Source organism: Mobula birostris, chromosome 3, assembly GCF_030028105.1.
Source record: "Mobula birostris isolate sMobBir1 chromosome 3, sMobBir1.hap1, whole genome shotgun sequence".
NCBI classification, from domain to species: domain Eukaryota; kingdom Metazoa; phylum Chordata; class Chondrichthyes; order Myliobatiformes; family Myliobatidae; genus Mobula; species Mobula birostris.
The window spans coordinates 232,214,667-232,242,471 of NC_092372.1; the positions used below are offsets into that span (position 1 = coordinate 232,214,667).

At 45.7% G+C, this 27,805-nt stretch overlaps 1 protein-coding gene across 4 annotated transcripts in view; it reads right to left on the reverse strand.

Moving 5' to 3' along the window:
- The window catches only part of mapk15 (mitogen-activated protein kinase 15), a 177,028-nt gene that overhangs the window by 148,049 nt on the left and 1,174 nt on the right, over positions 1-27,805 (reverse strand). For 3 of the 4 annotated variants that reach the window (XM_072254350.1, XM_072254349.1, XM_072254352.1), the window contains exons 2-4: positions 7,147-7,245; positions 6,535-6,564; positions 1,481-1,571 (exon numbers count right to left, since the gene is read on the reverse strand). In XM_072254350.1, coding sequence (XP_072110451.1) covers positions 1,481-1,571; positions 6,535-6,564; positions 7,147-7,245 — 220 coding nt within the window. The remainder of the gene's footprint in view (positions 1-1,480; positions 1,572-6,534; positions 6,565-7,146; positions 7,246-27,805) is intronic. The other variant, XM_072254351.1, reaches the window with a different exon arrangement.

The following is a 27,805-nucleotide window of genomic DNA, read 5'->3' on the forward strand; positions in this document are numbered from 1 at the left end:
CATCGTGACAGTAAAGGAGGCCATGGACTGACATGCTGGAATGAAATGGGAAGTATAATTAAAATGGATGGCCACTGGGAGATCACCTTTGTTTTGGTGGACTGAGCATAAGTACCCAGCAAAGTGGCCTCCCAATCTACATCAGGTCTCATCAATTTACTGGTGGCCACACCAGGAGCACCAGATATAGTAGATGATCCCAACAGACTCACAGGTGAAGTGTCACCTCACTGGAAGGACAGTTTGGGGCCCTGAATGGTAGTGACGGAGGGGGTGTAGGGACAGGTGTAGCACTTGTTCTGCTTGCAAGAATAAGTGTCAGGATGGATATAAGTGGGGAGGGACGAATGGACAAGGGAGTAGAGTAGGGAGCGAATCTTGCGGAAAGCAGAAAGTTGCGGGGGGGAGGGAAAGCTGTGCTTGGGGTGGGATCCTGTTCAAGATATTGGAAGTTACAGAGAATTATGTTGTGGATACCGAGGTTGGTGGGGTGGTGGGTGAGGACAAGAGGAACCCTTTCCCTGCTAAGGTGGCGGGAGGATGCAGTGAGGGCAGACGTGCGTGAACTGGAAGAGATACGGTTGAGGGCAGCACTGATGGTGGAGGAAGGGAATCCCCTTTCTTTGAAGAAGGACATCATCGCCTTCGTTTTGGAATGAAAACACTCACTCTGAGAGCAGATGTGGCAGAGATGGCGGAATTGAGAGAAAGGAATGGCATTTTTACAAGTAACAGCGTGGGAAGAGGTGTACTCTAGGTAGCTCTGAGAGTCAGTGTGTTTATAATAGGCATCAGTCTATTATAACAAACATGAGGCCCTTACTGAGGACAGAACGTTCTACCTCAGAGAGGGGAAGGTCAGAGGGGATGGTGAAGACCCGGCACAGATGAGAGCTGGGATCAGAGGGAGGAAGGGGGTTGGTAATGTCAGAGGAGAGGGGAGGGTCGGGGCGTTCAAGGAAGGTGAGCTGAGAGGAAGATGGAGTGTCTGTGGACCCAAGAGCTGGCAGTGGAACCTGAGAGATACGGGATTGCAGAGTGGTGGTGGGGGAACAGGAGACAGGGGTTCCAGCTGCAGCATGTGAAGTCCCAGCCTGGAGGTGCCATCGGTTAAGGCTGGAGTCGGAGTTGGAGGTTGTGCAATCTGTACTTCGAAGGTGCCCAAGGTTGTTGGAACCCAAATTGACAGCGGTGGTCCAGGTTTTGAACCTGCTCAAGATCTTTAGAACTGTTGAGGTCGGCAGCAGGGTCACAGTCTGGAGACGCTCGTGCCTGCCGGCGGAAGAAACGGCAGGTGCTATAGTCTGTGAACGGGCGATTCCCACCCCAACACACAAATCCACTCACTCCCTCTGATCTGGAATCCTTCTCTCTGCCCCCACCTCACCAACACATAAACCCTCCCTAACTCTGCTCCTCTCCAACAGCTCTCCATCAGCCAGTTCTCCCCCTGAGCCTGTCCCACGGCTCTGCACCTTACCCATGAACTCAAAGATCAGGTAGATGTCTCTGTCATTTGCTGCTCGGATGACATTAAGCAGTTTGACGACATTGTCATGATTTCCAAATTCCTAGGAGACAAAGACAGAATTTAATGGAGTAGGTACAGGGAGAATGAAATATTGCCAGCAGTCACATGGAACACACAGCAGCATAGCACACAAACAGACCATTCAGCCCACTGTGTCTGTGCTGACCACATTATTCCATTTACTTATTTAGAGGTACAGCACACTGACAGGCTCTTCTGGCTCAATGAGCCCGTGCTGCCTAATTATGCCCATGTGACTAATTAACCTGCTAAACGGTAGAACGTGGGAGGAAACCGAAATACTCAGAGGAAACCCAGGCAGTCAGGGGAGTATGTACAAACACTTAAAGTCAGCATCAAGAATTGAACCCAGGTCGCTGGCTCTGCATTGGCATTATACGAACCACTACACTATCACTGTATCCCTAATAAATGCCACTGTATCCCTAATAAATTCCATCTGCCCACATATGGTCTGCACCCTTTCATGCCATCTCGGTCCAAATGTTGTTTAAACTTTACTATGGCATCTACCACCACTACCTCCCTTGGTAGCAAGCTCCAAGCACCTCCCAATCTCTGCTTTAAAAATAACTTGTCCTATAGATCTTCTTTAACCTCCATCTCTGTGAAGCCACTATATGTTAATAGACCTGAGTTATCAAGGCTCTAATGTGTGTGACTCCCTCTCTGAGACATTGCCCCTGAATTTAGCACACAGTTAGTGGGCTTTGGTGCGTGCTTCTCCCTCTCCAAGACTTTGCTCCCTCTCTGAGACCGATCTCTCTGTCTCAGTGAAGGTATGTTGGTACACAGTTAGTGTGTTCTGGTGTGTGTGACTCCCTCTCTGAGACCGATCTCTCTGTCTCAGTTGAAGGTATGTTGGTACACAGTTAGTGGGTTCTGGTGTGTGTGACTCCCTCTCTGAGACCTATCTCTCTGTCTCAGTGAAGGTATGTTGGTACACAGTTAATGGGTTCTGTTGATTGCTCAGCAGTCACACAGGAGTAATTCCTGTTGATGTTCTGTCCACACATGCAATAACAGGAGCAACACAGTGGGGGGAGGGGCTTGGCACCCAACCACACACATACAGTGCCAAGGCAAGAACAGAAACATCTGTAGCTTTGGGACAGAGCCAAATTGAAGGCTTGAGGCTCCCACTCATCACGCTCCCTCCCTGCACTCCCAGCATATTCAATCGCCCATCCACAGCCCAGCCCTCCACTCACTCAGACTGAACCAATGTCAAGTGCAGATCAGGCAGAAATGACCAAGCAGACTGCAGAGGTCTCTTCCTGCTCCCCTCACTTGTAGTCAGTATTTACCCCAACACCTCCTCCTGTGCAGAAACCCTGTCAATCAAACCCCAAATACACTGCATCCATTGCTTCTCCAATACCCATCCTGCTTGTGCCAACGAACTGGCGGGTGTATTCAAGGATATTTTCACCCTCTCACCGCAATGGGTATAGGTAACCCCAGGTAATTTCTGAAGTACATGTTCGGCACAGCATTGTGGGCCGAAGGATCTGTATTGTGCTGTAGGTTTTCTAAGTTTCTCTATGTTTCTACAGGCGGAAGTTCCCACTTGCTTCAAAAAGACAACCATTATACCAGTGCCGATGAACAATAATGTGAGCTACTTCAATGACTATCACCCGGTAGCACTCACATCTACAGTGATGAAATGCTTTGAGAGGTTGGTCATGACAAGACTGAACTCCTGCCTCAGCAAGGACTTGGACACACTGCAATTTGCCTATCGCCACAATAGATCAACACCAGATGCCATCTCAATGGCTCTTCACACAGCCTTAGACCTCCTGGACAATACAAACACCTATGTCAGGAGGCTGTTCATTGACCATAACTCAGCATTTAACACCATCATTCCCAGAATCCTCATTGAGAAGTTACAGAGCCTGGGCCTCTGTACCTCCCTCTACAATTGGATCCTCGACTTCCTAACCGGAAGACCACAATCTGTGTGGATTGGTGATAACATCATCTCCTCGCTGACGATCAACACTGGTGCACCTCAGGGGTGTGTGCTTAGCCCACTGCTCTACTCTCTCTCTACCCATAACTGTGTGGCTAGGCATAGCTCAAATCCCATCTATAAATTTGCTGATGATACAACTGTTGTTGGTAGAATCTCAGATGGAGATGAGAGGGCACACAGGAGCGAGATATACCAATTAGGGGAGTTGTGTCGCAGCAACAATCTTGTACTCAACATCAGTAAGAGCTGATTGTGGACTTCAGGAAGGGTAAGATGAAGGAACACATACCAATTCTCACTGAGGGAATAAAAGTGGAGAAAGTGAGTAGTTTCAAGCAGTGTCAAGATCTCTGAGCACGTAACCTGGTCCTAACGTATCGATACAGCTATACAGAAGGCAAGACAGCAACTATACTTCATTAGGAGTTTGAAGAGATTTGATATGTCAAGAAAAACTTCCAAAAACTTCCATAGATATACCATGGAGAGCATTCTGATAGGCTGCATCACTGTCTAGTATGGGAGGGGGGGGGAGAGGGGGGGGCTACTGCACAGGGGCAAAAGAAGCTGCAGAGGGCTATAAATTTAGTCAGTTCCATCTTGAGTACTACCCTACAAAGAACCCAGGACATCTTCAAGGAGCAGTGTCTCAGAAAGGCAGCATCCATTATTAAGGACCCCCAGCACCCAAGGCATGCCCTTTTCTCATTGTTACCATCAGGTAGGAGGTACAGAAGCCGGAAGACACACACTCAGCAATTCAGGAACAGCTCCTTCCCCTCTGCCATCTGATTCATAAATGGAAATTGAAACCATCAACACTACCTCACTTTTTTAACATATTTTATTTCTGTTTTGCATGATTTTTAATCTATTCAATCAATATACATATACTCCAATGATTTACTTATTTATTTACTTTTACTTTTTTTTCTTCTATATTATGTACTGCATTGAACGAAGTTAACAAATTTCACGACACATGCCAGTGATAATAAGCCTGATTCTGATTCATCGTGAATGACTACAGGATCTCCTCCTGCTCCCCTCCCTTGTTGTCTGTGCAGGAACCTGATTCTCCTATACCCACCCTGCTTATCAGATCCTCAATAATCTTCAGTAGCTTTGCCAAGCCAAAATTTCCCACTCATACTGACTTTATTTACTTTTATTTTATTTCATGATACAGCACGGAAAAAGCTCTTCTGGCCCATCATGTGCACTGCCCAACAACTCACTGATTTAACCCTAGCCTTTTAATCACAGGACAATTTACAGTGACCAATGATCCTACTAACTGGTGTGTCCTTGGACTGTGGGAAGAGATAAGAGCACCAAAAGGAAATCCATGTGTTCTCAGGGAGACTCCTTACGGATGACGACAGAATTGAACTCCAAACTCTGATGCTTAGAGCTGTAATTGTGTCACGCTAACCACTACACTACCATGGCACCCTAATGGTTTTCTGATTTTCTATCTGTTTCTCCCTTACTAATGGCTTCTAGAGACTTTTACAGATGTTTCACGAGCAAACCCACCTTTCCCTGCTCTGTGCCTTCCTTGTTTGTTGAACACAGATATTATAGTACATTTAACATGAAACATCAGACAGCATAAAGCTGGAACACAGCATTTGCTCTGTGCTGACAGTGATGCCAATGGACCATATCCATCCATTCCTTATCTGTTCATGTGCCAATGACTCTGAACATACACCATATGTGAAGGTTTATTCTTCTCGGCCAACTAATGAGGTGAACTCTTGCGTTTAATTAAAGACATCCTAAAATTTTCACGGGTCCCTGGAATGTGCAGCCAGGGTGATAGTGGAGGCAAATATAATAGATGCCTTCCAGACAGGCACACAAATGTGCAGAGAATGGAGGGGTTTGTATAGTTGGTTATTTATGGACTTGTTTCATTCATTCAGCACAATGTCATAAGCCAAGAAGCCTGTTGCTGTTCTACATTCTGTACCGATGCAAGCAAGGAGATAAGTTGAGAGAGAGAGAGAGAATGGGATGGGAAATGGTGAAGGGGGGAGGGGGCATGGGGGGGCATTACCGGAAGTTTGAGAAATTGATGTTCATGCCCACCCATCGCCTCCCTCTGGCGCTCCTCCCTCCTTTTCTTTCTTCCATGGCCTTCTGTCTCTTCCACCAATCAACTTCCCAGTTCTTTTCTTCATCCTTCCCCCTCCAGCTTTCACCTATCACTTTGTGTTGCTCTCTCCCCTTCTTCCACCTTTTAAATCTACTCAACTTTTGCTCCAGTCCTGCCGAAGGGTTTCAGCCCGAAACGTCAACTGTATTCTTTTCCTCAATGCTGCCTAGCCTGCTAAGTTCCTTCAGCATCTTGAGTGTGCTGTTGAGAGCTACTGGGATTGCTCCACTGGGAGCCAGAATAGAGCTGAAAGGCCTCCTTTGTAACATAATGCAGCTCTATAAAACTCTGGTTAGACCACACTTGGAGTACTGTGTCCAGTTCTGGTCACCTCTCTACAGGAAGGATGTGGAAGCATTGGAAAGGGTACAGAGGCGATTTACCAGGATGCTGCCCGGTTTAGAGAGTATGGATTATGATCAGAGATTAAGGGAGCTAGGGCTTTACTCTTTGGAGAGAAGGTGGATGAGAGGAGACATGATAGAGGTATATAAGATATTAAGAGGAATAGATAGAGTGGATAGCCAGCGTCTCTTCCCCAGGGCACCACTGCTCAATACAAGAGGACATGGCTTTACGGTAAGGGGTGGGAAGTTCAAGGGGGATATTAGAGGAAGGTTTTTTACTCAGAGAGTGGTTGGTGCGTGGAATACACTGCCTGAGTCAGTGGTGGAGGCAGATGCACTAGTGAAGTTTAAGAGACTACTAGACAGGTATATGGAGGAATTTAAGGTGGGGGGTTATATGGGAGGCAGGGTTTGAGGGTCAGCACAACAATGTGGGCAGAAGGGCCTGTACTGTGCTGTACTATTCTATGTTCTACAAGAAACTCACCTGAAGTAACAAAATTTCACGAAACGTCCTCTGGAAAATAAAAAGTACGTCAGACAGTGATCAGACAGGGCAGGACAAACCCTACTTCCCACACCACAGAACCAGCATATCAAGGGACAACCTAAATGGGATGGGGACAGGAAAGGACTCCTACCTTTTGAAGCAAAGGCACGCTCTCCTGAACCTCAGGGAGGAAATGGAGAGAAACTGTCTCCACCTTTCATGACAAAACAGAGGGACAATCAATGAGGTTGAGGAGGAGGCATCCTCTTTAGGTTTGGATTGGAAAAAGACAAACCCACCTGGCAGGAATTGGAGTACCCCAAACCATCATTGAAAAATGAAGCCCCCTTCCAACCCTGAAGCAGGATTGGGGAGGGAAGATCCACACAGTGGCATGATTGTGAAGATGTACCCTCAGCTTAGCAGAAAATCAGGACCCTAACCAGCAAGCAGTTGGGAATGGGAAGCAGGAGTGCAGAACAAGCAACTGCTCTGGCACCCAACTGTGACTAGGACTAGGAAAAACACTTCCACTTTTGGGGATACAGCAACTAGTACTGTGATCTCCACAATGAACACAGAACAATCCCTACCCCTGCCCCAAGGTACCTGAGCATCTGTCCGGTTTCTGAAGGCATCGAAGATTTTCTTCACAGCCACCACCTCTCCTGTTTGTCGATCGATGGCTTTCCACACTATTCCATAAGCCTGGAAATAAGATATATGGATGTGTTTGATGGGACTGAATGATTGTATCTGTGCCCCGCACTACAATTTCCTTGCCCAAAACACTGTGAATCTTTGACAATATCTTGCCCAGAGAGTCACTGACTATGTCAGGATCAATATAGGTCTGGGAAGTCACAGTCACAGAAACACAGCGTGGAAAGAGAACAATCCACCCAGGAATTATGAGCATCTGGAGAATCATAGGTCATAAAACATTACAACAAAATACAGCACCTTCAGCCCACAATCTTTTAATCTGCTCTACAATCAATCTAACCCTACCTTTCAACATAACCGTCCATTTATCTATTATTTATGGGCCAATCTAAGAGTCTCTTAAATGTCCCCAGATGCATTTGCCTCTACTGTCAACTCTGGCAGAGCATTCTATGCACCTACCACCCTGTGAAAAAAAACCTGCCTCTGACATCTCCCCAACAGAGTCAAAGAATCATAGAACATTACAGTACAGAAACTGGCCCTTTGGCTCAGCTAGTCTGTGCTAAACCATTATTCTGCCTCGTCCCATTGACCTGCACCAGACCAGAGCCCCCGATACCCCTCCCATCCATATACTTATTCAAATTTCTCTTAAACGTTGAAATCGAGCTCACATCCATCACTTGCGCTGGCACACCCTCATCACCCTCTGAGAGAAGAAATGCCCCCCTTATGTTCCCCTTAAACTTTTACCTTTCACACTTAACCCATGACCTCTAGTTGTAGACTCACCCAATCTCAGTGGAAAAAGCATGCTTGCATTTAATTTATCAATACTCTTCATAATTTTGTATACCTCTATCAAATCTACCTTCATGCTTCTATGTTCTAGGGAATAAAGTCCTAACCTATTCAACCTTGCCCTATAACTCAGGTCCTCAAATTCCAGCAACATCCTTGTCAATTTTCTCTGCATTCTTTCAGACATATTTACATCTTTTCTGTAAGTAGGTGACCAGAACTAGACACTACTCCAAATTAGGCCTCACCAATATCTTATACAACTTGAACATAACATCACCATTCCTGTACTCAGTACTTTGATTTATGAAGGCCAATGTGCCAAAAGCTTTCTTTACAACCATACCTACCTGTGACATTACTTTGAAGGAATTATGCATCTGTAATCCCATATCCTTCAAGTCGAACACACTCTTCTGTGCCCTACTACTCACCATACAAGTTCTACCCTGGTTTGTCCTCCCAAATGCAACACCTCACACTTACCTGCATTAAGTTCCATCTGCCATTTTTCAGCCCATTTTTCCAGCTGGTCCAGATCCCGCTACAAGCTTTGATAGTCTTGGTGTCATCTACAAATTTGCTGATCCATATTATCATCCAGATCATTGATATAAAATGCTTTAAAAAAGTATTCAGCCCCCAAACCCTCATTCACAGAAATGAGTATAACAACCAGGGATTTGGATCAATTTAACTGATCATTTTTACTTGTAAATCACATGCTTCTTTTTTCATAGAACCCCAAAATCAGGTAAAACTGTAAAGAATGAAAGGCATAAAAATTCAAAAATTTAAATGTCATCAGATCAAAAGTATTCATCTTTCTTTGCTCAGTACCTAGTTGAACCATCTTTTGCAGCTATTACAGCTTGTAGTTTTTGGATTAATCAAGAAACATAGAAAACCTACAGCACAATACAGGCCTTTCGGCCCACAATACTGTGCCAAACATGTACTTACTTAGAAATTACCTAGGGTTACCCATAGTCCTCTATTTTTCTAAGCTCCATGTACCTATCCAAGAGTCCCTTAAAAGACTATCATATCCACCTCCACCAGCATCGCCGGCAGCCCATTCCATGCACTCACCACTCTCTGAGTAAAAAACTTAGCCCTGGCATCACTTCCGTATCTACTTCCAAACACCTTAAAACTGTGCCCTCTCGTGTTAACCATTTCAGCCCTGGGAAAAAGCCTCTGACTATCCACACGATCAATGACTCTCATCTGTATTAACTTTGCAGGTGATGAAGAAAGATTTGCCCATTCCTCCTTGGAGAATTGCTCAAAATGTGCCAGGTTCATTGGGGAGTGCTGGTGAACAACGGTCTTGAGATTTTGCCAGAGATGTTTGATCAGTTTAAGGTCAGGACTAATTGGACAACTCAAGCACATCAATTTTTTTCTCATTTGTAGTCATTCTGGCAGAGTACTTTGGGGTTGTTGCTGAAAGATGAACATTGGCCCCAGTTTAAGCTTTCTGGCAGAGGCTAGCAAGTTTTTATCCAGGATCTCTGTGTATTTAGCAGCATTCATCTTCCCATCAATTTTGATCAGATTTCCATAACATCATAAGACATAGGAGCAGAATTAGGCCATTCAGCCCATCGAGACATTCCATCATGGCCGATCCTGGGTCCCATTCAACACCATACACCTGCCTTCTCGCAATATCCTTTGATGACCTGACCGATCAGGAAACGATCAATTTCCACCTCCACCACAGTCTGTAGCAGACCATTCCACAGATTCGCTACTCTGGCTAAAAATGAATTCCTCTTTACCTCTGTTCTAAAAGGTCGCTCTTCAATTTTGAGGCTGTGCCCTCTAGTTCTGGATACTCCCACCATAGGGAACATGATCTCCACATACACCCTAACTAGTCCTTTCAACATTTAGTAGTTTTCAATTCGATCCCCCCCCCCCACATTCTTCTAAGTTCCAGTGAGTACAGGCCCAAAGTTGCCAAATGCTCCTCCTATGTTAACCCCTTCATTCCCGGAATCATCCTCATGTACCTCCCCTAGACTCTCTCCAATGACAGCTCATCTTTTCTGAGACACGGGGCTCATAATTGTTGACAATTTTCAACTGCGGACTGACTAGTGTCTTATAAAGGCTCAGCATTATCTCCTTGCTTTTATATTTTATTTCCCTTGAAATAAATGGCAACATTGCATTTGCCTTCTTTACCACAGACTCATCCTGTAAATTAACCTTCTTGAAGTATTGCAGGAGAACTCCTAAATCCCTCTGCACCTCTGATGTTTGAACCTTCTCTCTATTTATATAATAATCTGCATTATTGTTCCTTTTACCAATATGCATCATACATTTCTGAACACTGTATTCCATCTGTCACTTTTTGTCCATTCTTCCAATTTGTCTAAGTCCTGCTGCAATAGCATTGCTTCCTCAGCACTATCTACCTCTCCACCTAACCATATCATCCACAAACTTTGCCAAAGCCATTATCTAAATCATTGACAAACAATGTGACTCCTGAGGAACACAACTGGTCACTGGCAGCCAACCAGAAAAGGCCCCTTTTATTCCCACTCATTGCCTCCTGCCTTGTCAGCCATTCCGCTATCCATGCCAGTTTGTTTCCTCTAACGCCATTGGACTTTATCCTGTTAAGCAGCCTCATGTGTAGCACCTTTATCAAACGCCTTCTGAAAATCCAAGTAAGTGACATCCACTTCCTCTCCTTTGTCCTGCTTGTTACTTCCTTGAAGAATTCTAACAAATTTGTCAGGCAAGATTTCCTTTTACAAAAACCATGCTCACTTTGACTTATTTTATCATTAGTCTCCAAGTTCCTCGAAACTTCATCCTTAATAATAGACTCTAACATTTTCCTAACCACTGAGGTTAGGCCAACTGGCCTATAATTTCCTTTCTTTTGCCCTCCTTCCTTCTTAAAGAGTGAAGGGACATTTGCAATCTTCCAGTCCTCCAGGCCTATGCCAGAATCAAGTTATTCTTGAAAGACCATTACTAATGCATCCATTATCTCTTCAGCAATTTCTCTCAGGACTCTGGGATGATAATTTCTCTCAGGACTCTGGCTCGTAAGGTACGACCTGCCTTTGACAAAGCCATGCTAACTATTCTTAACCATATTATGCCTCTCCAAATGTGGATTATCCTGCCTCTCAGGATCTTCTCCATCAACTTACCAACAACTGAGGTAAGACTCACTGGTCTATAGTTTCCTGGGCTACCTCTACTCCCTTTCTTGAATAAGGGAACAACATCTGCAACCCTCCAATCCTCCAGAACCTCTCCTGTCCCCATTGATGATGCAAAGATCATTGCCAGAGGCTCAGCAATCTCCTCCCTCACCTCCCACAATAGCCTGGGGTATATCTCACCCAGTCCCGGTGACTTATCAAACTTGATGCTTTCCAAAAGCTCCAGCAATTCTTTTTCTTAATGTCTATATGCTCAAGCTTTTCAGTCCACTGTAAGTCATCCCTACAATCGCCAAGGTCTTTTCCCGTAGTGAATACTGAAGCAAAATATTCATTAAGTACCTTCGCTACCTCCTCCGGTTCCATACAGACTTTTCCATTGTCACACTTGATTGGTCCTATTCTCCACGTCTTATCCTCTTGCTCTTCACATACTTGTAGAATGCCTTGGGTTAATCCTGCTCGCAAAGGCCTTCTCATGGCCCCTTCTGGCTCTCCTAATTTCATTCTTAAATTCCTTCCTGCTAGCCATATAATTTTCGAGATCTCTATCGATAATTACCTAGTTTTTTTGAACTTTTTGTAAGCTTTTCATTTCTTCTTGATTAGATTTTGAACAGCTTTTGTAAACCATGGTTCCTGTACCCTACCATCCTTTCCCTGTCTCATTGGAACATACCTATACAGAACACCACGCAAATATCCCCTGAACATTTGCCACATTTCTGCCATACATTTTCCTGAGAACATTTTTTCCCAGTTTATGCTTCCATGTTCCTGCCTGATAGCTTCATACTTCCTCTTACTCCAATTAAAACCTTTCCTAACTTGTCTCTTCCTTTCCATCTCCAATGCTATGGTAAAGGATCTTGAAGTGTGGAGAGACATTTACAATTTTTCAGTCTTCTGGAACAATTCCAGAATCTAGTGATTCTCAAAAGATCATTAGTAATGTCCTCCATGATCTCTTCAGCCACCTCTTTTATAACTCTGAGGTGTACACCATCTTGTCCAGGTGATATATCTACCTTCAAACCTTTCAGTTTCCCCAGAACCTTCTCTCTAGCTATGGTAACTTCACACATTTCATGACCCGACACCTGGAACTTCCACTGTGAAGACTGATGTTAAAATACTTATTCAGATCATCTGTCATTTCCTTGTCCCCCATGGCTACCTCTCTGGCATATTTTTCTAGCAGCCCAATCTCCACTCTCGTCTCTCTTTTGCTCTTTATGTATCTGAAGAAACCTTTGTAATGCTCTGCAACGCTTACAAAACTCTTCTTCGCCCAGCTTTTGGAAAATCAGATCACTTTTCGATCCTGCTTTGCCAATGTACAGGCAGAAGCTGAAACAAGAGGCGGCCATAGTTAAAACCGTCCACTGTTGGTCTGACCAATTGGCCTCCATGCAGCAGGACTACTTCAATGATGTCGACTGGAATGTCTTCCATGATGAGGATGTCTCTGAGATCACGGATGGAGTCACATGCTTCATCCATCTAAGATGTTGTCCCGCAGAAGTGAGTCAGGGTCTTCCTGAACCAGAACGCTTGGATCAATTGTTCCGTGCGAGCAGCACTTACCGCACGACATAAAGCTTACATTGCTGGCAATCAGCAGGAGCTCAAGAAAAGTAGCTACGATCAAGGCTATCAAGGCTGTTAGACAACAATACAGGGACACGATTAAGTCAAGATTCACAACAAATAGCACACATAACTTGTGGCGACGGTTGCATACCATCGCAGACTTCAAAGCCAAACATAGTGGTGCCGCCAACATCGCGGCCTCTCTCCCAGGTGAGCTCAATCGCTTTTATGCTCGGTTCGATGTCGCTAACTCTGAGCCTTCGAGAAAAGCCACCGCTACAATCTGCAACCTGGCCATCTCTGAGGGTGAGGTATGCAGATGTTTCCAATGAGTGGACAGCCGCAAGGCTGCGGGACCAGATGACATCCCAGGGCAAGTACTCAGGATGTGCGCAGCACAACTGGCAGGTGTGTTTACAGACATTTTTAATCACTCCCTCTCCCAGCGCAGAGTGCCCTCCAGCTTCAAATTATCCACCATTGTCCCTGTACCAAAAAAGACCAAAGTAACATGCCTGAATGACTGGCGTCCTGTCGCACTAACCTCAATCATAAGCAAATGTTTTGAGAGGCTGGTCAAAGGTTCCATCTGCAGCATGCTACTCCTCATGTATGTGAAGGATGTAAGAAATAAAAGTCAATTCAATTCAATGTATCCTCTTAAATATCATTTGCTAGCTAACTTTCATATTCCATTTTTACCTTCTTAATAACTTTTTTAGTTGCTTCTGGTGGTATTTAAAAGTTTCCCAATCCTCTAACTTCCCACAAGCTGTAATCTTTTTTTGACTATGATCCAGTAATGCCAACAACATCATACCTGCCAATCTGCAATTGTGCTGCAAGTTCATCTAACTTATGACATATACTGCGCACATTCAGGTACAACACCTTCAGTCCTGTATTCTCCTTTTTTGATCCTGTCTGCATTTAAGCTGCAATTCATCCTGTTGACTCCAATTTTGCCCTATCAACAGCCTCTCCTCTGCTTGTAAACCAGCTACCTCATCTTCAGCACTGTTATCCATCTTTGCTACAATATCCTTGCACTGAAATTTGGGCAGCTCAGGACACCGGTTGCACCATGTTCAACCTTTTGATTTCTAACTTGGTCTGAGGTCTTACCAACACCTGCCTCCACAACCTCTCCACTAACTTTTCTAGCACTCTGGTTCCCATCCCAACTCCAGTTTAAACCCCACCGTGCAGCAATAACAAATTTTCCCACTAGGATATCAGTCCCCCTATTGTCCCTTCTGTACAGGTCCCACTTTCCCTGGGAGAGAGCCCAATGATCCAAAAATCTCATGCCCTCCTTCCTACATCAACTCCTTAGCCACGTATTAAACTGTGTAATCTTCCTAGTTCTAGCCTCAGTAGTACGTGGGATGGGTAATAATCCTGAGATCACAACCCTGAAGGTCCTGCCCTTCACCCTACACCTAACTCCGTGAATTCCTTATGCAGAAGCTTGTTTTCTCGTCCTACCCATGTCATTGGTACCTATATGGACCACAATTTCTGGCTGTTCACTCTTCCACTTAAGAATGCTGAGAACTTGATCCAAGATCATTTTGAGTATTTTGCATCAGTCTTCACTGTGGAAGACATTAGCAGTAGGCCTGATGATGTGGTGTGTGAAGGAAGAGAAGTGGGATAGTTATTGTTACGAGAGACAAGGTGCTCAAAAAGCTGAAAGATCTAAAGGTACATAAGTCACCCAGACCAAAGGAACTGCACCCCAGGATTCCGAAAGAGGTAGCATTAGAAACATAGAAAACCTACAGCACAATACAGGCACTTCAGCCTACAAAGCTGTGCTGAACATGTACTTACTTTAAAAATTACCTAGGGTTACCCATAGCCCTCTATTTTACTAAGCTCTTTGTACCTATCCAGAAGTCTCTTAAAAGTCCCTATCGTATCCACCTCCACCATTGTCGCCAGCAGCCCATCCCACACACTCACCACTCTCTGAGTAAAAAACATACCCTGACATCTCCTCTGTACCTACTTCCAATCACCTTAAAACTATGCCTTCTCATGCTAGCCATTTCAGCCCCGGGAAAAAGCCTCTGACTATTCACACAATCAATGCCTCTCATTATCTTCTACACCTCTATCAGGTCACCTCCAATCCTCCATCTCTCCAAGGAGAAAAAGCCAAGTTCACTCAACCTATTCTCATAAGGCATGCTCCCCAATCCAGGCAATATCCCAACATCTTTGTAAATCTCCTCTGCACCCTTTCTATGGTTTCCACATCCTTCGTGTAGTGAGGCGACCAGAACTGAGCACAGTACTCCAAGTGGGGTCTGACCAGAATCCTATATAGCTGCAACATTACCTCTCGGCTCCTAAGCTCAATCCCACGATTGATGAAGGCTAATGCACTGTATGCCTTCTTAACCACAGAGTCAACCTGCATTAGAGACTGTGGTGGCATTAGAAATGATCTTTCAAAAATTATTGGACTCTGGCACGGTGCCAAAGGACTGGAAAATTGCAAATGTTACTCCACTCTTTAAGAAAGGAGGAAGGCCTTTCTTCAATGACCTGGATGAGGAAGTGGAGGGATGGGTTAGTAAGTTTGCTGATGACACAAAGGTTGGAGGTGTAGTGGATAGTGTGGAGGGCTGTCAGAGGTTACAGTGGAACATTGATAGGATGCAAAACTAGGCTGAGAAGTGGCAGATGGAGTTCAACCCAAATAAGTGTGAAGTGGTTCATTTTGGTAGGTCAAATATGATGGCAGAATATAGTATTAATGGTAAGACTCTTGGCAGTGTGGAGGATCAGAGGGATCTTGGGGTCCGAGTCCATAGGACGTTCAAAGCAGCTGCGCAGGTTAACGCTGTGGTTAAGAAGGTGTACAGTGTATTGGCCTTCATTAACCGTAGAACTGAATTTAGGAGCCAAAACGTAATGTTGCAGCTATATAGGACCCTGGTCAGACCCCACTTGGAGTACTGTGCAGTTCTGGTCACCTCACTACAGGAAGGATATGGAAGCCATAGAAAGGGTGCAGAGGAGATTTACAAGGATGTTGCCTGGATTGGGGAGCATGCCTTATGAGAACAGGTTGAGTCAACTTGGCCTTTTCTCCTTGAAGCGGCGGAGGATGAGAGGTGACCTGATAGAGGTGTATAAGATGATGAGAGGCATTGATCGTGTGGATAGTCAGAGGCTTTTTCCCAGGGCTGAAATGGTTGCCACAAGAGGACATAGGTTTAAGGTGCTGGGAAGTAAGTAGAGAGGAGATGTCAGGGTAAGTTTTTAACTCAGAGAGTGGTGAGTGTGTGGAATGGGCTGCCAGCAGTGGTGGTGGAGGCGGATACGATAGGGTCTTTTAAGAGACTTTTAGATAGGTACATGGAGCTTAGAAAAATATAGGGCTATGGGTAATCCTAGGTAATTATAAGGTCAGGACATGTTCGGCACAACTTTGTGGGCCGAAGGGTCTGTAACGTGCCGCAGGTTTTGATGTTTCGATGTTTCTATGTTTCTAAGGCAGTGGAAAGGATATTATAGACCAGTTAGCCTGGCCTCAGTGGTTGGGAAGATGTTAAAGAGTGAACTGTTCAGGTTGAGGTGATGGTGTACTTGGTGACACAGGACAAGATAGTAGAAAGTCAGCATGGTTTCCTTCAGGGAAATCCTGCCTGATGAACCTGTTGGAATTCTTTGAGGAGATTACAAGTAAGATAGATAAAGGGGATGCAGTGGATGTTGTATTTGTACTTTCAGAAGGCCCTTGACAAGCTGCCTACCAAGTTAAGAGCCCATGGTATTACAGGAAAGTTACTAACATGGTTACAGAATTGGCTGATTGGTAGGAGACAGCGAGTGGGAATAAAAGGATCCTTTTCTGGTTGGCTGCCAGTAACTAGTGGTGTTCCATAGGGATCGGTATTGGGACCACTTCTTTTTATGCTGTATATCAACGATTTAGATGATGGAATAGATGGCTTTATTGCCAAGTTTGCAGATGATACGAAGATTGCTGGAGGGGCAGGTAGGGTTGAAGAAACAGGTAGGATGCAGAAGGACTTAGACAGATTAGAAGAATGGGCAAGAAAGTGGCAAATGAAATACAATGTTGGAAAATGCATGGTCATGCACTTTGGAAGTAGAAATAAAAGTGCAGACTATTTTCTAAACGGCAAGAAAATCCAGGAATCTAAGATGCAGAGGGATTTGGAAGTCCTTGTGCAGAACACCCTGAAGGTTAACTTGCAGGTTGAGTCGGTGGTGAGGAAGGCAAATGCCATGTTACATTCATTTCAAGAGGTCTAGAATACAAGAGCAAGGATGTGATACTGAGGCTTTATAAAGCACTGGTGAGGCCTCACTGTGAGTATTGTGAACACTTTTGGGCCCCTCATCTTAGAAAAGATGTGCTGGCATTGGGGAGGGTCCAGAGGAGGTTCACAAGGATGATTCCAGGAATGAAAGGGTTATCATACGAGGAATGTTTGATGGCTCTGGGTCTGTACTCGCTGGAATTCAGAAGGATGAGGGGGGATCTCATTGAAACCTTCTGAATGTTGAAAGGCATGGACAGAGTAGATGTGGAAAGGATATTTCCCATAGTAGGAGAGTCTAGGACAGGATGGCAAAGCCTCAGGATCGAGGGGTGCCCTTTCAAAACAGATGCGGAGAAATTTCTTTAGCCAAAGGATGGTGAATTTGTGGAACACTCATGTCCCCATCTACATTAATGGAACTGTAGTGGAGCGTGTATCAAGCTTCAAATTCCTTAGTGTCCACATTTCTAAGGATCTCACCTGGTCCCTGAACTCCTCCATCCAGATCAAAAAGGCACAACAGCGCCTTTATTTCCTGCGGAGCATCAAGAAAGCTCACCTCTTCCCCAGGATACTGACGGACTTTTACCGCTGTACCATTGAGAGCATACTCACCAACTGCATCTCAGTGTGGTATGGCAATTGTCCCCTATTGGACTGCAAAGCACTCCAGCGTGTGGTGAAAACTGCCCAGCGGATTATTGGCACCCAATTGCCCACCATTGAGAACACCTACCATAAACGCTGCCTGGAGGGGATGAAAAGCACTATCGAGGATGCATCTCACCCTAACCATGGACTTTTTGCTCTTCTCCCATCCGGTAGGCGCTACAGGAGCTTCCGCTCCCGCACCAGCAGGCACAGGAAGAGCTTCTTTCCTGAGGCTGTGACCCTGCTGAACCTCACATCACAGCGCTAAGCAGTATTGCACCCAAATTGGACTGTCTCAGTACTTTTATATTTGTGTGCTGTAGCACTTACTTTTTATTTGTAGTTACTTTGTAAATAACAGTATTCTTTGCATTTATGGTCAGATGCTAACTGCATTTCATTGGCTTTGTATCCGTACTCGGCACAATGACAATAAAGTTGAATCTAATCTAATCTAAAACTTGTTGCCACATGCAGTTCTGGAGGCCAAGTTGTTGGGTGTGTCTAAGGCAGAGATTGATAAGTTCTTGATTGGACTGGTATCAAAGGTTATGGGGAGAAGCCCGGGAACTTGGCTTGAGGAGGAGATAGAATCAGAATCAGGATCAGAATCAGAATCCTTTATTATCGCCAAGTATGTGGACACATACAGGGAATTTGATGCCGGTTTCCCTGAGCTCTCGCTGAACAGAATCAAAAAGCAAACAAAACAATAGTGCAAATAATCATGAACTATATACAATGAGGTATACCTGTGTATGCACAGGTGGACTTGGTTTATAATAGACTAAAATTCAAGTGTTCATAAGACTGATGGCATATGGAAAGAAATGGTTCTTGTACCTATTTGTCCCGGCATACAGTGATCTAAAGCACCTACCAGAAGGAAGGAGTTGGAACAAGTGACGTCCAGGGTGTGATGGGTCTACAACGATGCTGCTTGCTCGCTTCCCGACTCCAGATGCATATAAGTCCTGGATCGAGGGCAGCTTCACACCAATAATCCTTTCCGCAGCCCTGACAGTTCTTTGGAGTCTATTCGTTTTGTTTGGTAGCTGATCCAAACCAGTGATGGACGAACAGAGAACAGACTGGATTATTCCTGAATAGAATTGAATCAGAAATTGAGGCAGCTTGTACTTCCTGAGTTGACGTAGGAAATACAACCTCTGCTCAGCCTTTTTAATAAGAGTGTCCGCGTTGGTGTCCACTTCAGGTCCTGGGAGATTATGACACCCAGAAACCTGAAGGTCTCCACAGCAGACACAATACTCTTGAGTATAGTGAGTGGGGGGAGCATTGGGGGGTACCTCCTGAAGTTCACTGTCATCTCCACAGTCTTGAGCGTATTTAGCTCCAGATTGTTGACCACACCAGAGGGCCAGCTGTTCCACCACCCGTCTGTACGCAGACTCATCACCGTCTCGGATAAGGCCAATGACAGTTGTGTCTGTCATGGTCTGGTCTGTGAAGTCCGCATTCCGGTTCACGGTCCGGTCCATCGACCCTTGCTCCAGGTTTTCCTGTCTACACTGTTTCTGTTCCTGTTGAGCTCTAATTGAGGCAGCTGATTCTCATTGGGGCTGGCTGCATAAATACCTCCAGAGACCAGGGTGTGGCTGCTGGATTGTTTTTTTTGTCCTTACTCCTTGTATCCCTTCCCCTGCCTTCTGTTTCCTCGCCTGAAGCCTTGCCTTGTCTTGCCGGTAACTCTCGCCTCGCCCGAAGTTCTTATCTCGCCTTGCGTTGCCTGAAGCCTTGCCTTGTCTTGCTGGTAATTCTCGCCTCAACTCGCCTGAAGTCTTGTCCTGGAGCCACCCTGTACCTAGCTCCCTTCCTGTCCCTTGCCTCCGTTGGGTAAGTCAGGCCGTCTTGCCATTACCCTGCGATTGGTTCTGTCCCTTCCGGTCCCTTGCCTCTGTCGGGTAAGCCAGGCTGTATTGCCGTTATCCTGCGGTTGGTTCTGTCCCTTCCTATCCCTTGCCTCCGTCGGGTGGAGATCTGCACCCTGCCCAGGAATACCGCGCTCTGCCCAGGAGGAGCTTCAAGACCCCAAGCCCCAGGTCTCCAGCCTCGCCCCAGGTCTCCGGACTCAAGCCTCGCCTCCAGTCCTGTTCCGGGTTCCTGGTTTTTGTGTTCATGTCCTAGCCCTCACTCTGTATCCTAGTCCTGTCCCTAGTACTTCAGTGTCTGTGTCTTGCACTTGGGTCTGTTCCCAGCCACCTCCTTATGACAGTGTCGTCTGCAAACTTCAGGAGTTTAACAGATGGATCTAGGACAGTCTAGAAAAAAACAGGGTCAGATAGCCTAGTTTTGCTCCTATTTTTATGGTCTTATGGAGATATCCTGGACCCTAGCACCCAGGAGGCAACATACCATTGAGGAATCTCGTTCTCACCCACAAAACAGTCTGTCCATTTTGCTAACTAACGAATCCCCTATCACCATAGCAGGCCTCTTTTCCCACCTTTCCATCTGAGTCGTAGAGGCAGACTCAGGGCCAGAGACCTGACCACTATTACTTCTCTCCTGTTAGGTCATCTCCCCTACAGTATCCAAAGTGATATACCTGTTCTTGAGGGGAATGGCTACAGGGGAACTCTGCACCGGCTCTTTAGTCCCTTTCCCTTTCCTGACTGTCACCCAGCTTCCTGTGTCCTTCACCTTGGGTGTAACTATCTCTTTATATGTCCTATCTATCACCACTTCAGCCTCCTGAAAGATTCAGACTTCATTCACATCCAGTTCCAGCTCCAGAACGTTGTTTGATAGAAGCTGCAGCTGGATGCATTTCTTGCAGTTGCCGTCATTAGGGACACTAGAGGACTCCCTGCCTTCCCACATCCTGCAAGAGAAGCATAAATACACTAGACCTGGTTTACACTAACATACCGGGTGCCTATACAGCACCCACATCACTCTCAGATCACTTATCTGTAATGTTAATTCCAGTGAACAAACAGGTCAAACCAGTTCTAAAGGCAGTGAAAACCTGGCCTGAGGGTGCAATTTCTGCACTGCAGGACTGCTTTGATAATACAAACAGGAGAATATTCAGAGACAACACACACAAAAATTGCTGGTGAATGCAGCAGGCCAAGCAGCATCTCTAGGAAGAGGTACAGTCGACGTTTTGGGCCGAGACCCTTCGTCAAACGTCCTGCTGATAGAGGTGCTGACAGATATATTTAACATCTCTCTGGTACAATCCGTTGTCCCCTCAGTTTTCAAGGTGGCAACTATCATTCCAGTGCCAAAATAAGCGACAGTGTCCTGCTTAAATGACCATCATCTGGAGGCATTAACCTCAACCATTATGAAATGCTTTGAGCAGCTGGTCATGGAGCACTTTAAAGTCTTTCTTCTGACTACAGTGGATCCCTTCCAATTTGCTTATCACTCAAATCGATCCACTGATGATGCAATAGCCTCTGCCCTCCACTCTATCCTGTCATACCCAATTTCCCTCGGGATCAATAAAGTATATCTATCTATCTATCTAAATGGAGTCTCATATACCAGAGCAACACACACAAAAAATGCTGGTGAACACAGCAGACCAGGCAGCATCTATAGGAAGAGGTACAGTCAATGCTTCGGGCCGAGACCCTTTGTCAGGATTAACAGAAAGAAGAGATAGTAAGAGATTTGAAAGTGGGAGGGGGAGGGGAGATCCGAAAAGATAAGGCGAAGACAGGACGGGGAGGGATGGAGCTAAGAGCTGGAAAATTGATTAGCAAAAGGGATTCAAGGCTGGAGAATGGAGAAGATCATGGGATGGAAAGCCTAGGGAGAAAGAAAGGCGGAGGGGAGCCCAGAGGATAAACAGCAGGCAAGGAGTTATAGTGAGAGGGACAGAGGGAGAAAAAACAGAGAGAGAAAAAGAGGGAAAAAGTAATAAATAAATAGATAGATAGATAGATAAGGGATGGGGTCCGAAGGGGAGGACGGGCATTAACAGAAGTTAGGGAAGTCAATGTTCATGCCATCAGGTTGGAGGCTACCCAGACGGAATATAAGGTGTTGTTCCTCCAACCTGAGTGTGGCTTCATCTTGACAGGAGAGGAGGCCGTGGATAGACATATCAGAATGGGAATGGGGCATGGAATTAAAATGTGTGGCCACGGGGAGATCCTGCTTTCTCTGGCGGACAGAGCGTAGGTGTTCAAGGAAACGGTCTCCCAGTCTGTGTCGGGTGTCGCCAATATATAGAAGGCCGCATCGGGAGCACCAGACGCAGTATATCACAAACAACAGGAATTCTGCAGATGCTGGAAATTCAAGCAACATACATAAAAGTTGCTGGTGAACGCAGCAGGCCAGGCAGCATCTCTAGGAAGAGGTGCAGTCGACGTTTCAGGCTGAGACCCTTCGTATATCACCCCAGTCGACTCACAGGTGAAGTGTCGCCTCACCTGGAAGGACTGTCTGGGGCCCTGAATGGTGGTGAGAGAGGAAGTGTAAGGGCATGTGTAGCACTTGTTCCGCTTACAAGGATAAGTGCCGGGAGGGAGATCAGTGGGAAGGGATGGGGATGACGAATGGACAAGGGAGTCACGTAGGGAGCGATCCCTGCGGAAAGCAGAAAGAGGGGGGGGAGGGAAAGATGTGCTTAGTGGTGGGATCCGTTGGAGGTGGCGGAAGTTACAGAGAATTATATGTCGGACCCAGAGGCTGGTGGGGTGGTAGGTGAGGACCAGGGGAACCCTATTCTTAGTGGGGTGGTAGGAGAATGGGGTGAGAGCAGATGTGCGTGAAATGGGAGAGAGGCATTTGACAGCTGAGTTGATGGTGGAGGAAGGGAAGCCCCTTTCTTTAAAAAAGGACGACATCTCCTTCATCCTGGAATAAAAGGCCTCATCCTGAGAGCAGATGCGGCAGAGACAGAGGAATTGCGAGAAGGGGATGGCATTTTTGCAAGAGACAGGGTGGGAGGAGGAATAGTCCAGGTAGCTGTGAGAGTCCGTAGGCTTATAGTAGGCATCAGTAGATAAGCTGTCTCCAGAGATAGAGACAGAAAGATCAGGAAGGGGGAGGGAGGTGTCAGAAATGGACCAGCTAAACTTGAGGGCAGGGTGAAAGTTGGAGGCAAAGTTAACGAAGTCAACGAGCTCAGCATGCGTGCAGGAAGCAGCGCCAATGCAGTCGTCGATGTAGCGAAGGAAAGTGGGGGACAGATACTAGTATAGGCTTGGAACATGGATTGTTCCACAAAGCCAACAAAAAGGCAGGCATAGCTGGGACCCATACGGGTGCCCATGGCTGCACCTTTAGTTTGGAGGAAGTGGGAGGAGCCAAATGAGAAATTATTAAGAGTAAGGACTAATCCTGCTAGATGGAGGAGAGTGGTGGTAGAGGGGAACTGGTTAGGTCTGGAATCCAAAAAGAAGCGGAGAGCTTTGAGACCTTCCTGGTGGCGGACGCAGGTATATAGGGACTGGACATCCATGGTGAATATAAAGCGGTGGGGGCCAGGGAACTTAAAATCATTGAAAAAATTCAGAGTGTGGGAAGTGTTACGAACATAGGCGGGAAGGGATTGAACAAGGGGGGACAAAACAATGTCGAGGTATGTAGAAATGAGTTTTGTGGGGCAGGAGCAAGCTGAAACAATGGGTCTACCTGGACAGGCAGGTTCGTGGACTGCTGTTCAGTGTTCAACACCATCATACCCCAGAAACTGGTGGGGAAACTATCCTCATTGAGGAGAAGAGGAGACGGAGGAGAGGAGAGGAAAGGTGCATGTTGGCACAAATGACGTCGGGAAGAAGATGAGAGACATTTTGCAGCGTGACTTCAGAGAACTCGGAAGAAGGCTGAAAAGCAGGACCTCCAGGGTTGTTATCTCAGGTTTGCATACAGTTCCTTGTGCTAGAGAGGACAGGAACAGGGAGATAGGGGATCTGAATGTGTGGCTGAGGAGCTGGTGCGGGAAGCAGGGATTTAGATTCCTGGACCACTGGGATCTTTTTTGGGGTAAGAATGAATTGTATAGAAGGGACGGGTTGCACCTTAACAGACGGGGGACCAGTGCTCTGGAAGGCAGGTTTGCCACTGCTACACGGGTGTGTTTAAACTAAGTAGTGGGGGGGAGGGGATGAACTGGAAATATAAGAATGGAGTTAAAGGGAAAGTGAGAATAAGAAAAGTTAAACCATCATTCCTCACCAACAAGCCACCATCTTCTCGACTCCTCCAACATCGGGAACATGTTTCCTGCCTCTAGCGTGTCCAATCCCTTAATAAACTTATATGTTTCAATCAGATTCCCTCTCATCCTTCTAAATTCCAGTGTATACAAGCCCAGTCACTCCAATCTTTCAACATATGACAGTCCCGCCATCCCGGGAACTAACTTCGTGAACCTACGCTGTACTCCCTCAATAGCTAGAATGTCCTTCCTCAAATTTGGAGACCAAAACTGCACACAATACTCCAGGTGTGGTCTCACCAGAGCCCTGTACAACTGCAGAAAGACCTCTTTGCTCCTATACTCAACTCCCCTTGTTATGAAGGCCAACATGCCATTAGATTTCTTCACTGCCTGCTGTACCTGCATGCTTACTTTCAGTGACTGATGAACAAGGACACCTAGATCTCGTTGTACTTCCCCTTTTCCTAACTTTACACTATTCAGATAGTAATCTGCCTTCCTGTGCTTCCTACCAAAGTGGATAACCTTACATTTATCCACATTAAGCTGCATCTGCCCACTCACCCAACCTGTCCAAGTCATCCTGCATTCTCATAACATCCTCCTCACATTTCACACTGCCACCCAGCTTTGTGTCATCTGAAAATTTGCTAATGTTACTTTTAATCCCTTCATTAAATCATTAATGTATATTGTAAATAGCCGCGGTCCCAGCACCGAGCTTTGCGGTACCCCACTAGTCATTGCCTGCCATTCTGAAAAGGACCCATTAATCCCTACTCTTTGTTTCCTGTCTGCCAACCAATTTTCAATCCATGTCAGTACCCTACCCCCAATACCATTTGCTCTAATTTTGCACACTAACCTCCTATGTGGGACCTTATCAAAGGCTTTCTGAAAGTCCAGGTACACTATATCCACTGGCTTTCCCATGTCCATTTTCGTAGTTACATTCTCAAAAAATTCCAGAAGATTAGTCAAGCATGATTTCCCCTTCATAAATCCATGCTGACTCAGACCTATTCTGGCACTGCTATCCAAATATGCCACTATTTCATTTTTTATAATTGATTCCAGCATCTTCCCCACCACTGATGTCAGACCAACTGGTCTATAATTGCCTGTTTTCTCTCTCCCTCCTTTCTTAAAAAGTGGGATAACATTAGTTACCCTCCAATCCGCAGGAACTGATCCTGAATCTATAGAACATTGGAAAATGATTACCAATGCGTCCACAATTTCTAAAGCCACCTCCTTAAGTATCCTGGGATGCAGATCATCAGGGTCTTGGGGATTTATCAGCCTTCAGACCCAACAGTTTACCCAACACCATTTTCTGCCTAATGTGAATTTCCTTCAGTTCCTCTGTTACCCTAGGTCCTCTGCCCACTATTACATCTGGGAGATTGTTTGTGTCTTCCCTAGTGAAGACAGATCCAAAGTACCTGTTCAGCTCGTCTGCCATTTCCTTGTTTCCCATAATAATTTCACCCGTTTCTGTCTTCAAGGGCCCAACTTTGGTCTTAACTAATTTTTTCCTCTTCACATACCTAAAGAAGCTTTTACTATCCTCCTTTATATTCTTCGCCAGTTTACCTTTGTACCTCATCTTTTCCCCCCGTATTGCCTTTTTAGTTATCTTCTGTTGCTCCTTAAAAGTCTCCCAATCCTCTGGCTTCCCACTCATCCTTGCTATGTTATACTTCCTCTCCTTTATTTTTATACTGTCCTTGACTTCCCTTGACATCCATGGTCGCCCCTTACTCCCCTCAGAATCTTTCTTCCTCTTTGGATTGAACTGATCCTGCACCTTCTGTATTATTCCCAGAAATACCTGCCATTGTTGTTCCACTGTCATCCCTGCTAGGGTATCTTTCCAGTCAACTTTGGCCAACTCCTCCCTCATGGCTCCATAGTCCCCTTTGTTCAACTGTAATACTGACACTTCCGATCTTCCCTTCTCCCTCTCAAATTGTAGATTAAAACTTATCATATTATGGTCACTACCTCCTAATGGCTCCTTTACCTCGAGTTCCCTTATCAAATCTGGCTCATTACACAACACTAAATCCAGAATTGCCTTCTCCCTGGTAGGCTCTAATAGAAGCTACTCTAAGAATCCATCTCGGAGGCACTCCACAAACTCTCTTTCTTGGGGTCCAGTACCAACTTGATTTTCCCAGTCTACGTGCATGTTAAAATCCCCCATAACAACCGTAGAATTACCTTTGCCACATGCCAATTTTAACTCTTGATTTAACTTGCACCCTATATCCAGGCTACTGTTTGGGGGCCTGTAGATAACTCCCATCAGGGTCTTTTTGCCCTTACAGTTTCTTAGTTCTATCCATACTGACTCTACGTCTCCTGATTCTATGTCCCCCCTCGCAAGTGACTGAATTTCATGGACAATAAAGGGTGGACAATTTAGAACGGAGTTGAGGAAAAACTTTTTCACACAGAGGGTTGTGGTTCTGTGGAATGCTCTGCCTCAGAAGGCAGTGGAGGCCAATTCTCTGGATTCTTTCAAGAACGAGTTAGATAGAGCTCTTAAAGATAGCGGAGTAGAGGGGTATGGGGATAAGGAAGGAACAGGGTACTGCTTGTGGATGATCAGCCATGATCACAGTGAATGGTGGTGCTGGCTCGAAGGGCTGAATGGCCTACTCCTGCACCTATTGTCTATGGTCCCTTAACACTGAACATTGGCATTCTCCAAGGATCCAGCTCAAACTGTGTCATCAAGTTTGTGGATAACACAACAATGGTTGGCCTCATCAATAACGATGATGAGACGGAGTATAGAGAGGATGTGAACCAGCTGGTAGATTAGTGTGAGAAGAACACCTACGCCTGAATGTGAGAAGACAAAGGAATTCATTGTGGACTTCAGGAAGTTGCAGACAAACCATCCCCCTCTGTTAATACATGGCTCCTCTGTAGAAAATGTTAAGAGCACCAAGTTCCTGGGAGTGTTAAGTACACCAATTTCCTGGGAGTTCACATCACAGGTGATCTCACCTGGTTCCTTATTATCATCCCTCTGAAGGAGGCAGCAGAGTAGCACCTCCACTTCCTAAGAAGATTGAGGCAAGCAAGGCTCCCACTAACCACCTCCCACCACCTTAACTGTGTTTAACAGTAGCACCAGTGAGAGCATCCTGACAAGTTGCATCTCCATCTGGTATGGTGAACAGCTGAGAGGATCACAGGGATCTCCCGACCATCCATCAGGGACATTTACCAGGAGCGCTGCATATCAGGATCCCACCCATCCAGCAGTGCGCGCGGCCACTTCGGTGATGATGTCTGTAATCTGTCAAGTAGGGGACCATGCACAATCCTGATTTGACGGAGACAGACGTGAGAGCACAGCGGAACATCTGGAAAACTTCTGAAATGCCCGCTTCGCTGCCGCTGCTACTGTGTGGTAACCGGAATCTCCGGAGCTGAAGGCCCCGAGATCCATGGCTTTGCGTGTTTCAGCGGCCGGGGAGAGGTCGAAGGCACTCGGGAGGCTGTATCGGAGAGGCTGCTCAGAAGCTTGGAGTTTTCAGACGGATGGACTCAGGGTCAGCTGCTTCCAAGGTATCAGCAAGTTGATGGTGCCTGGAGGTTTATGGCAGGGAGTTTCTCCCTATTGCCATCTGCTATTGGGGACTCAGGAGTCGATCGACTCGGGACTTTGAGACTTTTTTTTTACTGTGCCCATGGTCTGTTCTTTATCAAATTATGGTATTGCTTTGCACTGCTGTAACTATGTTGTAATTATGTGGTTCTGTCAGTGTTAGTCCTTGGTCTGTCCTGTTTTCTGTGATATCACTCCAGAGAAACATTGTATCATTTCTTAATGCATGTATGCATTTCTAAATGACAATAAAAGAGGACTGAGT